General features: G+C 41.0%; 2 protein-coding genes and 1 long non-coding RNA gene across 8 annotated transcripts in view; 2 read left to right on the top strand and 1 right to left on the bottom strand.

Annotated features, from left to right (window-relative positions):
* TBC1D23 (TBC1 domain family member 23) overlaps nt 1–1,961 on the top strand; it is a 35,925-nt gene extending 33,964 nt beyond the window's left edge. For all 6 annotated transcript variants that reach the window (XM_054188373.1, XM_054188370.1, XM_054188368.1 and 3 more), the window contains one exon: nt 222–1,961. In XM_054188373.1, coding sequence (XP_054044348.1) covers nt 222–303 — 82 coding nt within the window. In that variant the 3' untranslated portion in view covers nt 304–1,961. The remainder of the gene's footprint in view (nt 1–221) is intronic.
* Nucleotides 1,962–4,867: 2,906 nt separating this feature from the next.
* NIT2 (nitrilase family member 2) lies at nt 4,868–14,710 on the top strand. The gene is made up of 10 exons (XM_054188375.1): nt 4,868–4,929; nt 6,956–7,074; nt 9,792–9,912; nt 10,031–10,119; nt 10,602–10,695; nt 11,688–11,762; nt 12,204–12,282; nt 12,899–12,997; nt 14,073–14,128; nt 14,498–14,710. Exons 1-10 carry the CDS (start codon nt 4,902–4,904, stop codon nt 14,584–14,586), a joined length of 849 nt encoding a protein of 282 aa, XP_054044350.1. The 5' UTR covers nt 4,868–4,901; the 3' UTR covers nt 14,587–14,710.
* On the bottom strand, nt 11,000–14,561 carry LOC128904275 (uncharacterized). The gene is made up of 3 exons (XR_008464459.1): nt 14,431–14,561; nt 13,512–13,640; nt 11,000–11,296 (listed from the first exon to the last, which is right to left on the bottom strand). It is a non-coding gene; the product is annotated as an uncharacterized LOC128904275 (long non-coding RNA).
* Nucleotides 14,711–15,570: the final 860 nt, after the last annotated feature.

The following is a 15,570-nucleotide window of genomic DNA, read 5'->3' as shown; positions in this document are numbered from 1 at the left end:
AGCACTCCTAAGCAGTTCTAAGTTCACAAATGGAAAGTGTTTCATAGTATAAACAGGAAATAAATAATATTTTCTCAGTAGTTTTTCATTTTTAATATATTCCCCTCCTCCTTCCTTCTAGTTAGTGCCAGAGGAAAAATCAAAACAAGAATTATGGAATTGATACTCAAAAATTTTATAGTGAATTAATGATGGCTTTTTCTAATCTTTTTTTTTTTAAGGTATTTGATTCCTAATGCAGGTGATGCTACCAAAGCCATAAAACAACAGATCATGAAAGTATTGGATGCCTTGGAGAGTTAATAACTAAAGACTTTGTAGAGAACAGTTTATAAAGAAGAAGCAACCAAGATACTGTATGTGGACACAAGCTGACTGTTTCCCAACTTGAATACTAACTTAAGAGAATTTTTCTGTTTGCTGATGGGAGTGCCTGAGTAGCAGGCTTAAGATAGGGTAAATTATTATCAATTTCTGAACAGGATTTTTAATTTTTGTATTGTTCTGGTTTTTTGTTTTGAAATGTTTATTATAAAGGTCAGTTTGTTTCATTTTTAATGCAGCCTTAATGTGAGTGGTCTGTGTTCACATTAAGTGTGTTAAAAGAATGAAGCACTGCCAGATATGGAGAAGCAGTTGAAAACAGAATGGGTTTTTTAATTACTGTCCCTTGAAAGTAAAATGTCTCCACTGCCTACAGTCTATAAATTTGATTTTGCTTACTGGGTAATATCAAGGATCGATTAAAAACTTGGGTTTATGTGCAGAGCAGATAAAAATATTAAAAATACTGGTTCCTTCTCATTAAAAATGGTTAAGTCCAGGTTGGGCTACAGATAAATGGGAAAAATGCAAGCAATTTGTAAAATTAACTTTTTAAAAAGTCTTATCTAGTACTAGGTTAAATAATTCGAACTGGTTGTAAGGGTATTTTTAAATATCAAAACGAACTGTGCACAATAAGCTTTTACTACAGGGTTGTGATTTTTTAATTATGCAAAATTTTACATTTCATAGGTTGAAGCCGTTTCTCTTGTAAAGACCAGTGTGTGCATTGAAATTGAACCTAATGCTTAATGACAGAATATGACAGTCTAAAACAAGGTACCTTGCTCCTCAGAAACAAGATGTCTTAAGATAGTAATTAGACATTTAGAAACCTTTAGTTCAGCACAGAATTGTGTATGTGCTGATTGAAGGTGTGTTCAGCAAGAAAATTAGCGCGCACGAATAAAGCGAAGAGATTCAAGTGCTATATACCTGTGATAGATGTATTCATTACCTGTTGCCTTCATTGATTTGAGGATTTGCTTATATTCTTTTAACTAACATCTTCTAAATTAGTTAATGTTTGAGAGATGGCAGCTATGTGATTGTTTATCAGCAGATTTCCGCTTGTTCCAAGAATGGTTCTCCTGTTAAAAAGCTCAGTACAGGGATGTCCTTATGGCCGAGGCATCACACCTTTATAGACCGATGTGGAAATTACCAAAAACTGTGAAGTAAAGATAATAGGGATCAGCTTTGCTGCGTGAAGTCTTCTGAGTATTTAAATCAAAACCTGTGAATTGGTAGATCATCAGGAGGTAAAATAAATTAAACTGACCTTTATAAAAAACAGTTATTCTAAGTTATTTTACTAGGAATCAAGCTAGGGCACCTTACTTCTGGAACTAATTCCTTTTTTTTTTTTTTTTCTTCTTAGTAACTGAGTAAACACCAATAGAACTTGAACTGTTGGAGATATTTGCATGAAATTGCACCTGGGCCAACACTCATGTATTTAGTTTTGCCCAGCAGCTGTTGTATTACATTTTCCTCTTCCTGCTCCCTTCTGAAAATATCCTAAAGAGTCTCTGACTCTGTGCCTACTTCAGCAATGAGATTTTTTTCATGTAAAGATGTTTGTGTTACTGTTTATAAACTACAGTTGTAAATAAACCAGTACAATTTGAACATAACTTGTTCTGTCAGAAAGCATTTAATTGCATACTGTGTGAATCGTCTGAATCAATTAACAGTTTTTCCTAAAGGTATTTTGTAAATGGAAGTGAATTTGATCATTGGAATGGAAGAAGCTGATCATGGATCATAGGGAGCTACCGTCAGTGACATCTTAATGTAAGTATTCTGGAATTTAGACTTAGACTAATTTAATTAAATACTTTTGAGTGAGCCATAGTAAGCATTCCTAGAAAGGTAAAAATGAGTTATCGCATGGTCAAATTATAGAAAGGGTCTCTGCATAAATACCAGACTTCTCAGCATCATTTTTTTTATATTATGAAAATGTTGATAAAATGATACCTCTCATTTCTCCTAGTTCTTGGGGCAGGTGAAATTGTAAAAAGTACACTCATTTGTTACATAGGTGTATTTGGGTGTTAAATGCGGAAAGTGGGTAATGTGTATGCTTCTCTATGAGGACAACAAATAGCTTTTAGATCTACAGTAGGTAAAGCTGCAGTAAGTCAGTTCTTAAGTTTCTTCTGTGTAGAAATGTATAATCCAAGCCATTAAGAGGCTAATTATTTGCAATTTGTAAGGCAATGTATAAGTTATTATCAGGCTCCTTATATTACAAAGCTCAGTACAAACCATGAATAAATTCAGTAGTGGTTTATACATCTCTACCCACAGTTCAGAGGCTGCTTTTTCCTCATAGTGTATGGATCTGTTGTTAGCATGTTGGTTACAAAACTTGTATTGCTAAGCAGGAATTCCAATTATAGTACTGGAGTGACAGTTTTTGAAAAGAAAATTCAAAATAGTCAGTATGCTACTTCGTGTCCCTTTCATCTTCAAGGAATTTTTTTAAAATTATTTGTCAGAAGTTTGCAGGCTCTTGTTTTCTTTTGCATGCACTGCTGTCTGTATTGTTGAATATAAGATGACAGGTGCTGTGTTGCTAGGGTTTTATTTTTATTTATTTTGGGGACAGAAATGAGGTCTGTAGCAGGAAAGAAATGCTCTTCTCAGAGTAAGCTTTCCTGCCAAATGGAAGCTCTTACCTATGTGTTTCGTAGCCAGGGTCAGTGCTCCCGTGCTCACTGGCGTCTCTTCAGTTGTCTCACAAATTCTTTTAGATTCTGATCTGTATGAGAATTTGTACAGAACTTTCCATGTATTACCTCCAAAAATACTCTGACTGTGGAGATGTGTTTTTACTTACATGGCCTTCATCAGGTGTAAGTAAAGATTACTTGCTGTTCTTCCACTTTAGTTCCCGTTAGGCCTTACCCCTGGGTCTCAGCAGTGTTTGTAGCTTTTCCTTGCACCTACATTTTGGCTGAAGATTCAAAACTTTTGATACTGTCAAATAACCTTTTTTAACATAGGCATAGTCTGCTGCATGGCTGAAAAGTTTCGCCTTTTTGGCAAGGAATGGGGGTGATAGTATGTAACTTGTTCTTTTGGGTGTATCTAGTGCTTTCAGATGTTTCTGTTTTGAAACTTGAGAAATACACTGTATCACTCTGAACCCTGGGAAACGGTGGCTTTTTAGCTTGAGCTTTTTGCCTTGAAGGGGTGGTACTGCTTTACTGCTTTTTCACTTTCTTATTCTTTGTAAGAGTGTGAACTCAGGCGACAGCTGTTCTTTGCACCTGGACCCCTGCAAGGTGTGCTGTTAAAAAAAAAAAAAAAAAGTTCATATATGCTGTTTCTACTACCATGGGTAGGTGTAAAAGGGAGGGAGGCCTGCCAAAGAGCTGCTGCGTCCCCTCATCTGCAGTTGTCCATTGTTGGTAATTATGCCATGCTTTGGCTTGGTCGGTTTGGGATGAGGCATTCCCTTTACTGCTCCAGCGCACAGATTGAACAGTTTTTCTGTTGGAGGGAGGTTTGTAACTGCTGCAAGTAGTGGTGGTTATGCATTTTATGGTGGTTATGCACTTCCCATCCTTTATCTCTCTGCACGTGTTTCCTGAAAGTGAACACATGTGAGAGAGTAATCACCCTGGGTTACCCATTTTGTTTTATCTTTGCCCTTTCTGCTGTCACGTGCTTTCAACTTGTGGAGATACTCTTGCATGAGAAATACTGCCTCTACACAACATAGAATCATAGAATAGTTTGGCTTGGGAGGGACCTGTAAAGGTCATCTAGTCCAAGCCCATGTGGATGAGCAGGGACATCTTCAACTAGATCAGGTTGTTCAGAGCCCCCTCCAACCTGACCATGAATGTTTCCAGGGATGGGGCATCTACCACCTCTCTGGGCAACCTGTGCCAGTGTCTCATCACCCTCACAGTAAAGAATTTCCTCCTATATCTAGTTTAAATCTACCCTCTTTTAGTTTAAAGCCATTACCCCTCATCCTATCACTGCATACCCTTGTAAAAAGTCCCTCCCCATCCTTCCTGTAGGCCCCCTTCAGGTAGTGGAAGGCCACTATAAGGTCTCCCCGGAGCCTTCTCTTCTCCAGGCTGAACACCCCCAGCTCTCTCAGCCTGTCCTCAGAGGAGAGGTGCTCCAGCCCTCTCATCTTCGTGGCCCTCCTCCGGACATGAATCTACAATTCTACAAACACGCTTTTAAAAGGCCTAAGATTGTTCAAATATACACTTGAGGCAGCGGTGTTCTGTGTTGAGTCAAGGGCAGCACGCGGTGTTTAAAGCTAGTAATGAAAACAGCAGGGTTTTTACGGCTGCGCCAAACTGTGCGGGGAAGTGCTGCGACATGGGATCGAGGACCCAGCCAGGCTTTGTTAAGAGCAGTATATGAGTCGCTTTTAAACCACCCCTTGGACCCGGGGCGCCGCCCGCCTGGCGGGGGGCGGGGAGAGTGGGGGCGGACACGGGGGCGACTACATTTCCCAGCAGCCCCCGCGGCAGGCCCCGCACGCATGCGCTCGGGCGCGCCGCCTGGCCCTATAAGGGCGGAGCCGGGGTCGCGCGGGGATGCAGGCGGCGCGCGGAGCCATGGCCAGTGAGTGGCGGCGCGGGCGGAGCAACGGTTACTTCGAACGGTCGCTTCCTCTCGTACCCCTCCTCATCATCATCCTCCTCTCGCTCCCTCCCTCCCTCCCTCCCTCCCTCCCTTCCTTCTTCGGGGACGCGGGGAAAAGGGCAGACATGGGGTAGAACCTGCCCCTCCAGCGGAGCTCCGGACTTCCGCCCCGGGCCCTCAGGAGAAGCTTCCCCGCTCGTCCCGGGCCATTCCGCGGAGTCACCGGCCCCCCCTCAGCCGCTGCCGGCCCCTCGCTGTCCCCAGTGGGGGCCTTACACTCTTGTCTGACCGTGGGGACGGGCCGTGGGCAGTCCTGTTCGGGACCGGCAAGGCCTCATTCCTGGGTGCTGTCTCCGAGCCTTCGAAGGGGTGTGAAATAATGGAGCTGCTAGAGGGAGCTGCCGTGGGCACTCCCGCTTTGCCACAGGCTGGTAGAAGCCGCTTGCTATGCATCTCTGGGTACTGCTGCAGTGGTCGGCTTGTCAAGAAATTTGAGCTGAACAAACCAGATGTGCTTAGTTCCTGATGTTTTCCAAAAAAAAAAAAAAAAAACCACCAAGTTTTGCAGTGGTATGAACACAAACCATTGTTTGACTCCGATACACTTTTATCTTGGTGTGGTTTGCATCGTTAGAGGCTTATCCTAAGAATTGCTTCTGAAGAAGTTTTTGAGGCAGATTAGCAAGGCTGGAAGAAGAGATCTCGGGCCTCTACAGCACTGTTCCACATTTCTCTGTATTTCTGTTACTTCTACATCTCAGTGTTTTTAAACAAAATTGTGGGTATGTGTACTCTGTTGTGACTGAGCTTTTGTTTTGATTTTTAACGAACTCCAAACCTGTGGCATATGGAAAATAAGATTAATGGTGTCTTCGTGTTTTAAACATTATGGGAAGAAAGTTAGTTAAATTTTCCCCTAGTAGATACTTTTTTGGTTTTATTGCAAAAGTGAATTTATGCTGAAATGCAAATCTCTAAGTGTCCAATTTCTCTGAGCTGAAACACATTCCACAAACGTGGTAAAGTTTTAGACACATTCCTGGTATGGTTATCTAGGCGGGTCTGGAAGCTAACTATGGTTACTTCAGTTCAAAATCTCAGTGCAGCTTTGTTTACTCAATAAAGCAAATATTAAGAGTATCTCACATGAAGAGTGGTGAAGGGAACATTAATCATTTGCTTAACCTCTAGAAACTAGCTGCTTGGCTACTGAAGTAAGAACTAAAGTAGGAAGATAGATGTTCTGCCTGACTGTTCCTGATCTGATCTTATCTTCACTTGAATCAGTTCTTCCTGTTTCTGTGACCACTAAGGCTGTGTTGCCTGCAGCTTTTTCTTTATCCTATAGTGGTCTTTGACTGTATGAGGGACACTGATGATAACACTTGCAGTTGTCTCTTGGCTAGAAACCATATTGCAAAGAAATGATCAGGAAAGATATTACCTTTATTGGTTTTTTTTTATAGCCATTTCCCAGGCCTGGTGTGATCTGAGAGATAAAAGGAAACTATTCCCATATTTGGTGCTTTTGGTATTATCCAATCCTTTAGTTTGCTAGTGGCATTTTAGGACATGCAGTTGTCATCAGGTGACAGGCGCAACAAAAAGATAGGCTCACAAAGTGTGTAGCAAACTGGGAAGGAAGAAGCAGGTCTGGGTGACCAGTGGTCTCCCTTTCTGTCACACAGTATGTTCTGTTAGAACTTGGGCTGGGTACTGTCTGGACTGAGTGTTACTAGCACGTGAACTGTGTGATCTTTGACCTGAGCAGAGTGATGATGATGATGTACAGTTCCCATTAGCAAGCCTAGGTTTGAATGTTCTCCCTGTGTTAAGAGACTGTTTCCAGAGTCATAGACAGACTGCAAAATGAGTTGGAAGATGTTCGTGTATGTGTTAATGTGTAAGCAAATTTATTTTGTTAAATGCTCATTAGTGAATTCAAATTTTGAGGCGTGTTTCCTGGGGGAATTCTGCTGACTAATTTTTTCTTTTCTACCGTTAGACTTCCGTCTGGCTCTTATTCAGCTTCATGTATCTACTGTTAAATCAGATAACGTTCAACGAGCCTGTGGACTGGTGAGAGAAGCATCAGCTAAAGGAGCAAAAGTTGTGGCTCTACCTGTGAGTAAAGATCATGGTCTACTTAGCACCTACACCTCAAACCCTTGGAAACCTCTTTCTAGTGTTACTAATGCATTATATATTCCTGTTTCTCTCTGGATAGCTTAGATGCTGTATGAGGCTGCAAAATAGGAAAAAAAAACAGGGGTTCTGTCTAGCAGCACACTTAAGAAAGGGGAAAACAAGAAGCAAGAAAAAAAAAAAGCAGATTGTCTTTTCTGTGGTATAAGATCCTGGTTAAGTTTTTGCTGGTTTAAATCCCAGGCAGTTCCATCACTGCTAAGTTCTGAATTCACAAAAGTGACACTGCAGAAGCCTTCTGTACTAGAATTGTAGGAAAAGGTGCTTTTCAGCTAAAGAGTGTTGATATGATGATGAAAGAAAACAGGTATACCGTGACTCTCTTTGCCATAATCATTCCAGATGAGATAGTAGATGAAAAACAAAATAGACTTAAGACATTTCCAGCAGGTCATTTGTGGCTGAATTATGATTATAACACAGTTCTCTTGTGACTGCGTTGTGTGGCAACATAAAGCCACTTTAAGTTACTGACCATTTCTGATTTACGTTTGATTTTGGTCTTCAGCTGTGATTACCATGCTGAATTTTCACACAGATGAGTGTGCTGGCAGCGAGGTGACCTTCCTAGTGCAGCTTTGAGCTTTTTTCCTCTCTTCCTGGGGCTTCTTGTGTTACCCCTGTGCCATGCAGCTCCTGACTTAGGAGTGCAAAGTTCTCTGGGTGAACTTTTGTTGTGAATGTTTTACACACAGAATGTTTTCCCTCCTGCTGTCACAGGCAAAGTATTAAGCAACCTTCCCAGCTCCTCTGCGCTAACACAGCTCTTGCGTTGCAAATGTGACCTTTAATTATTCTGTCTGGGCCTCCTACATTGAGATTATCTATTATTTGCTAGTTTCATCAAGTGTACAAACATTGGGTTTTCCAGACATATTTAGTTGAGATACTCACTTTACCAATGATAATTTATGCCTTTGGAGTAAAACTTGTCAAACAAAGGCAAGGTTTTTCACAGACTTTTGGGAGGTAAATTTTGTACTGGCATTAGGACATGGGCATGAAATATTCTCTTCCCTCCACTTTTTCTTTTTTTAAACTCACGCTACATAAAGAACAGAAGTAACGTGCACTGACTATATAATCTGCACCTCTGAGGAGGCATATGGCAGTTTTCTTGTGACATGTTTGTCTTGATGCGTTAAACTTTTTTCATTTCTGAACCAGGAAAAATTTGGGAGAGAAAAACAATTTGTAATGTTTATCGATAAAAAATAAAACCAGAATCCATTTGAATCTGGAACTTGATAGAAAGCAATCCAATGATCTGTTGCTGTATTCTTACCACTTTGAAGAGCGCAGGACTAGGTGATCTGTGCAGACAGGCTGCAGTTTTGTTCCAGCATCAATTTATGAACAGCCCCATGCACTGTTACCACAAACTTGTGCAGAGCTCTGCCTCTTCTCTTGAGCCCGTGGTTTCAGTACTACCCGCACTGACACTGCAATTGGCAAGATGAAGGTGGAGGCAGCTGGGGCATTGCTTTCATTTCCTGGAAGTTCGGTCCAGCTTTCAAAAGCCTGGGAAGGTCATTTGACAGCCTGCAAAGACTTCTCTCCCTGCCTCTTCCATCTACAAATTCTGCTGTGGGTTAGCTGGCACCTGCTGTCCCAGTGTCTGTATATGGAGCAAAAGCATCCATCCAGTTTTGATTCAGTTATTCCAGTTCAGTAGAATCTAATACAGTTGTTAAGAAGTTTGCTTGAGCAGCTAAGGCATAAATGCTTATTGTGCTATTCAGAGCTTGATTATTTTTTTTTCTTTGGGGGATCTTGTTACAGCTTCCAGCAAGGAAAGGTAACAATCAAGGCGGATGCTTGGGCATCTTGGAATCACTTGCTGAAGAGTAGGTGCTGGTACTGTTTGATAGCCTATCTGTGCTCTTCAGCTGCACTCCTTTAAGGGGACAAAAAAAGCGGTGGGAGGATGTCTCACAGCCTCACAGAGCTGGCAAATGTAACTCAGAGTTCTGGGTATCTTGGGCATCTCAAATACCACTAGCCACCTAGTTTAGGCATCTAAACTGCTCTGTTGATCTTGCTGTCTAAAGATTACATGCCTGATTCTGAGAGATGGCAAATCTTTAACTGGAGCCTAGGACAGGAGACACTGTTCAGTTGTGAGGAAATGGTGTTTAAAGGATGGTTTTAGCAAAAGAATAAGTGATTTTGAGAAACGCATGCTTTTGCAAAGGTTCTTTTGAAAATTAAGAAATCGTGGGCTGTGGCCAAGCACAAGCATTTCACAGTTTTGAGAGGATCTGTTTGACTTGTAACTTGTCAAATGAGCTAGGTAGGACTTGGTTTATTGTTCTGATGAGAACATCCCTTGTGATCTTGCTAAGTCTAGACTGATAAATGTGTTAGCCTTGTTACTTGCAGCTTGCACGATACTCCTGGCTTGTGTTCTGTTTGGCGTGCGTTCACACCGACACACACACTGCATTTTCTATAATTGTTAAGGTCTCTCTGGCCTCCTGATGTTTTCTGATTTGCTTGTTGAGCTCCTGTAAACTAAACTCCTGTAACTAAAGATTGTATGAGAACATTGTTTGATAGAGACGAGTTTGAAAGGTCAAGTACATTTCCTTGCAGTGGTGTTGGTGGATTTTAACATTTCCTTTTCCAAATTCTAGGAATGCTTTAATTCTCCATATGGAACCCAATACTTTAAGGAGTATGCAGAGAAGATCCCTGGGGAATCAACACAAAAGCTCTCAGAAGTTGCAAGGGAGTGCAGCATATATCTCATTGGAGGTAGTTTACTTTTAGTGAGCATCTCATTGAGGGTAAAGTGGGCAGTGTCTATCAGTGCCATTGGATCAAAATTCCATGTAACACAATGGGGGAAACCTTTGTTCTTGCCTTTACAAAGGATCCATTCCAGAAGAGGATGGTGGAAAGCTGTATAATACATGTACTGTCTTTGGGCCTGATGGTGCAATGTTGGCAAAGCATAGGAAGGTAAGATGGCAGAATATTAAGTATCCTTTGTTTTGCAAATTTACTTGTTAGATCAGGATATCTAGCTATTTTGCAGGGATTCTTTCCGTGAGGAAGATATAGAGCCATACTACAAAGTAATTGTTATATTTTTAGCTATTTTTAACTACTCTCTATTACTGAATGGGAGGATAGGGCATTCTATTCAGTAAGCGATATAAAGATTTGATATGTGCATCACTTGGGTCACACAGATTGTATGTGTTTTTAAAATGGTCAGTCCTTTTTGGTTTGTTTTTTAGACATGGATATTTCTGTAAAGAAGAAAACCGCTTTAAATTATCTTTAGGAGATCTCACAATCTTACATGGTGGTTAGTTGTGATCCTGACAAAAAAGCAGTCTAGATAATGATAACTAGAAATCACACGCCTAATAGAAAGAGGCTCAAATACCAAGCAGATAAATTGTTATTAATTGTTATTATTCATACCATAATTACAGGTTCATTTGTTTGACATTAATATTCCTGGGAAGATACAGTTCAAAGAGTCTGAAACATTGAGTCCAGGGAATAGCTTCTCCATGTTTGATACTCGTGAGTATAAGACAAGGTGTCCCTTTAAGGAGCTCTACCACAATAACACTACAGTCATTCTGGAGTTCCCTTCCCCCTTCTCCTCCCCTCAATGGATTTTTAGACTATCAGATTTATATTAGGCATTTGACAACCATGGCACATATAGGTTTAAGTTTGTTCCAAGTGCGTGGGTCACTTCTGAAACTTTTTAAAAGACAATGTGATTGCAAAAGGACAGAGGAGTAGAAAGGGTTGAAGCATACAGCATGGCACTTCCCTTAATAAATAGTGGTTCTGTTGATTTGTTAAAGAGAAGTTACTGTATATTTTTTATGGCAGTTACATCTTTAAAATGGTTCTTACAGAAATGGTTTGGAAAAAGAATGTCTGTAGCAAACAGCTACATTGGCACATTGTTTCATGTCAGGATGATATAATAATGGATATAACAACTGTAAATCCCATTCCAACGTTCTTGAACCAAACACATCAGATAAAAAAGCAAGACACCTACTCCCCTCACCATCCCCAGTGTTCAAAAAGTAACACCTCCTGTTTACTGAGCTTTCTGAAGAATCTCATATCCCCTGGTCACTTTTTCCGTCTTGCAGTGTGCGTGCTGGAAAAAAGTACATGTATTTTCTTTAGTCCATGAAGAGCAGTGAGTGCATTCTTTTCTTGAAAATAAAATAATTGAAAAACCCGCAGCTAAATCAGAGAGGAATACATTACACAAAGAACTGCTGTAACAGGATTTTGTGTAAATGGCTGTTTTTTAAAGTGTAGATAGGACTGCTGCTCACAGTCTTCCCCTCATCATGAAGCATGAATTCTCCCCCACAAATAGCCAAGGCTTGTTACAGAGAAGGATACACATTTAAATATCGTTCCTCTTGTTACTGTGAGACACATAAAATAACAGCTGGCAGGATGGCTGCAGGGTGTCTTATGATTGCTTTCTTGTACTTGTGATAGCAATTTGACTGTTGTCTCTTGTGTTTTGAGAACAGCATACTGTAAAGTGGGCCTGGGCATCTGCTACGATATCAGATTTGCTGAGATGGCTCAAGTCTACGGGCAGAAAGGTGAGGCTGGGTCACCCAATGGAGCATGGTTAGCACTGAGGTCTGAACTATGCGGGGCTGTTTCAGGGTGGTACATACTGGGCAACCTGCGTGATCCAGCACTCTTACCCTTGCCCAGTAACACAACATGCCTCTTGTGGCCAAGACTGTGATTCAAATGAGTGTCTGTTCTCCTTGAGTAAAGTAACAATTGTTTCCTGCTACACACGTTTGCTGATGGAGTGATGGGTTTATCCCGCACTTGGTAATGTATCACAGGGCTTCGCTGACATAAGTAATCACCCATATCGTGCATGGACAGGCTCCATTTAGTTCCATTTTGGGCAGAGGTCAGGAAGTACTGAAAGAATACTCGCCGTGAGTCTCAATGTGAAGGGCCACTCTAGGGTTAAACAGTCTTCCCCTTAATGATGGTTGGGTTCTAATTTTCTTTTAACAAAGGTTGCCAGCTGCTGATATATCCAGGGGCTTTTAACATGACAACAGGACCAGCTCATTGGGAGCTGCTGCAAAGGGGACGGTAAGAACAAAGTAACAGCTTATCCTCCTGTTCCAGAGGGAGATTTAGCATGTGGAACTGAGCTGTTGTGTTCCAAACGACACTATGCATCAGAAGTGGTGCTGCAGGGCCACTCTGCCCTTGGAGCCTTGCTTGGTACACCAAAATGATTCTATTGTCAAGAAGAAAAGCAGGAAATGCTTATCCTTCACTCCTGCCAGCCCCTCCGCAGTAATGCCCTCTCAAGGACCCTTTTCCCTGTAAGCACCCTTCACACGAACTTGTAGATAGAAGAGCCAATTACCATTTGAGAACTGCTCTAATTACAGATAGAAATAGACCCTGAGATTCCTGAATGCAGTGTTATTTATTCATTTGGTCAGCTTCAATCAACCTTGCTGCATACTGAGTGAACATGTAATTCATTCTACCCACTAACTCTGGAGCAGGTGCTAGAGACTTCTCTTTCCAGGCTCTGCTTTCTCTGATCGTCATATCATTTACAATTTTGGCTAGGCCTGGGGACAATATATAGCTTGCCCTTCAGAGTGAATTCTTTCCCTTCTGCTTAGTTAATTGTTGGTATAAAAAAAAATTCTATTAACTTTCCCCTTCCCTCATCTTTCTTTGAACACAGAGCTGTTGATAATCAAGTCTACGTAGCTACTGTATCTCCTGCTAGAGATGAGAAAGCATCCTATGTTGCCTGGGGACACAGCACTGTGGTAAATCCATGGTGAGTTCATTAAAAAAAAAAAAACAACCCACAAACCCCACCTTTTCTTGGTTAAAAAATATGTTTTACTTGACAGTCACATTTCAGTCCCACATTTCCATCTACTCTTAAAAATGTCATAAGTTCTTGGTAAAAAGCACCTGAGACTTAAGCCTACATTCTCAAAATCATCCCTTAAAACTGTCTGACTGAAAAACAAGAAAGAAACTATAGCTAGTTTAACAGTATGTTTTCTTTTTGGTAGTGAAGAAGCTACTTAGTCCTAATATTTAGCATTAGTTAAGCTTCTGATGTTTTCAACTTGTCCCTGGAGTTCAGTCCATTACATACTATGCATTATGGACTCTGTGCCAAGCTGAACCATCTTAAACAGCTTACACAAAACTATTTCCTTTCCTCAAAGAACAACACTGCTTTGAATAAGAAGGAACAAGAATGTCTTCAGCTAGATAAGAGACATGTTCTGACTTAAGCAGAAGTCAGGCAGGTGCACAGGAGGTAAGAGTGACCAAACCTTCAGGCAGTGATTTTTTCTTTCAAATAAATCTACTGATAGTTCTCTTCCAGATGATTGCAAAGTAAGAAAAGCTTTATCCATGTCTTGAGCTTTTAACTTCATACGATGAAAGTGGTGACAGAACACCTAGTGGGAGACATGATAAATAATGTTAGGTAGCTCATACAGCGTAAAAGTATACTCCTATTAAAAGCCAGTAGGATCTGAAAGGTGAAGGTGTTAGTTTTTGCCCTATATGGCTGTCCCTGAAGTTGTTTCGTCCCCCCAAGGTATACTGCATGCTCACATGCATTGGTTCTCATAGTTGCTCTTACCGTGATTCTTGATCTTCCTTATGTTAAGTATGTGTATGTCACACATAAAGCGTGCCTCATATAAAGCTTGGAAGCCATTTCTGTCATGCCAGAGTTATGAATGATGACTCTATTTTTAGGACAGCCCTGTCTTTACAGCTGTAGACATCAAGGGTAGGAACTCCCTTTTGTACATACAGCAGCAACTGGACTGATGCCTTGAGACCTCTGTTAATGCTGTGAACAAATGTGCTTAATTTTGCAGGGGTGAAGTCATAGCCAAAGCTGGGGCTGAGGAAACAGTTATATACACAGATATAGGTAAGGGTAAAGTCCCCCTGCTTTTTTTCTTCAGTACAGGTCATGAGACTAAGGAGAGATTTTTAAGTCTGTGGGCTTGCACAGGCAATTACAGATGATGCAGTGTTCCCATCCCTCCTCCGCCTTTGCTAGATTAAAGCAAGAACAAGCAGCGCTTGACTGTACTCTTCCAGTTTCCTTACTTATTGGGAAGCTGCCACCTTAGCAAAGAGCAAAGTCGAGGCTTCCTTCAGCCCTGGCTGCCCAGTTGCAGTGCGCTGCAGCCCCATTCTCCATGGAAGCTGCTCTCTTCCATGGCTTACCTCAGAGCAAGTCAGGAGTGTTCCTTTTTGACTGCTGTTCTAATAGCTCTTTCTTCCCCTTCTGTAGATCTGAAGAAGCTTGCAGAAATACGTCAACAAATTCCTATTTTGAGCCAGAAGCGTTGTGATCTCTATGGCATAGAGATGAAAAAGTGAAGCTGGGTGAATAAGGAAGGTTCAGTTGACACAATGGCTGCTCCTTTCACCTTCAGAAGAATTCCCTTACTAGTTGCTCCACCATCTACTGCTAAATGTGCCAGTTAATTAAAAAAAAAAACAACACACACACACCCCCCCAACAAAACAAATCCCAAGTTGGTGGTGTAATTCTAAAATTGATTCAAATACAGTTTTTATATCTCCTCATATACTTTATCCTATCTGTAAAATACTATAAAATACTAAAGATGGAGGTGAAATCAGTTCAACACAGTAGTAGTTAACATCATTGCTTTTTATGCATCACAATGTTTTTGTTACCTTCTTGGGGCTTTTTTGTAGAACATAGAAATGGGAACCTTGTTCTCTCTGGAAATCGTCTGATGTCAGCTTTGGTATTGTGAATTTTCAGTGAATTATGAGGTAATCTAGAAACACGATTCTTCCATCTCTGTCCTTCTTATGTCCTTGAATGCCCAACTTCTAACTTGGACATCTTAAAGTTCAACACACTAAGCAAAAAAGGATAAATTCTGCTCTGTACTACTTGGGGACAAGGCAAGAAGCTGCCAGACAGAACTACTGCTATAGAAGAATCTGTAACAGGTTTTGGTTCACATGTCCTGCTGGGAATATGTACGTATTAAATTCTCCTTACTGCAATTCCTGTTTATTGCTGAGGTGATGCAGGTTACTGTTGCATTAAAGGAATTTGTATGTCACCACACCTTTGCTCTACATACTGCTTCCTTAATGTAATGTCTGAATGGGCTTTAATTCTGCTGCCTGGCCCTCTTCACCCAAAAAGGCTGAGGGGAGTCACTCAAAAGGGTTAGAAAAGTTGTGCACCATTTGTTTCTGCCCAAAGTCTTCCAGATGACAGGGACTAGAATTGCTCAGTGTTTAAATGCATTATTGCTACTGGAGGCCAACTCCGATCAGCTGCATGGGAAATACTCCTTACTTCATTGCTCATGATGA

This window comes from Rissa tridactyla, chromosome 1, assembly GCF_028500815.1.
Source record: "Rissa tridactyla isolate bRisTri1 chromosome 1, bRisTri1.patW.cur.20221130, whole genome shotgun sequence".
Classification (NCBI taxonomy): Eukaryota; Metazoa; Chordata; class Aves; order Charadriiformes; family Laridae; genus Rissa; species Rissa tridactyla.
The sequence above is the reverse complement of the archived record's forward strand: the minus strand, read 5'-3'. Positions and strand labels throughout refer to the sequence as shown.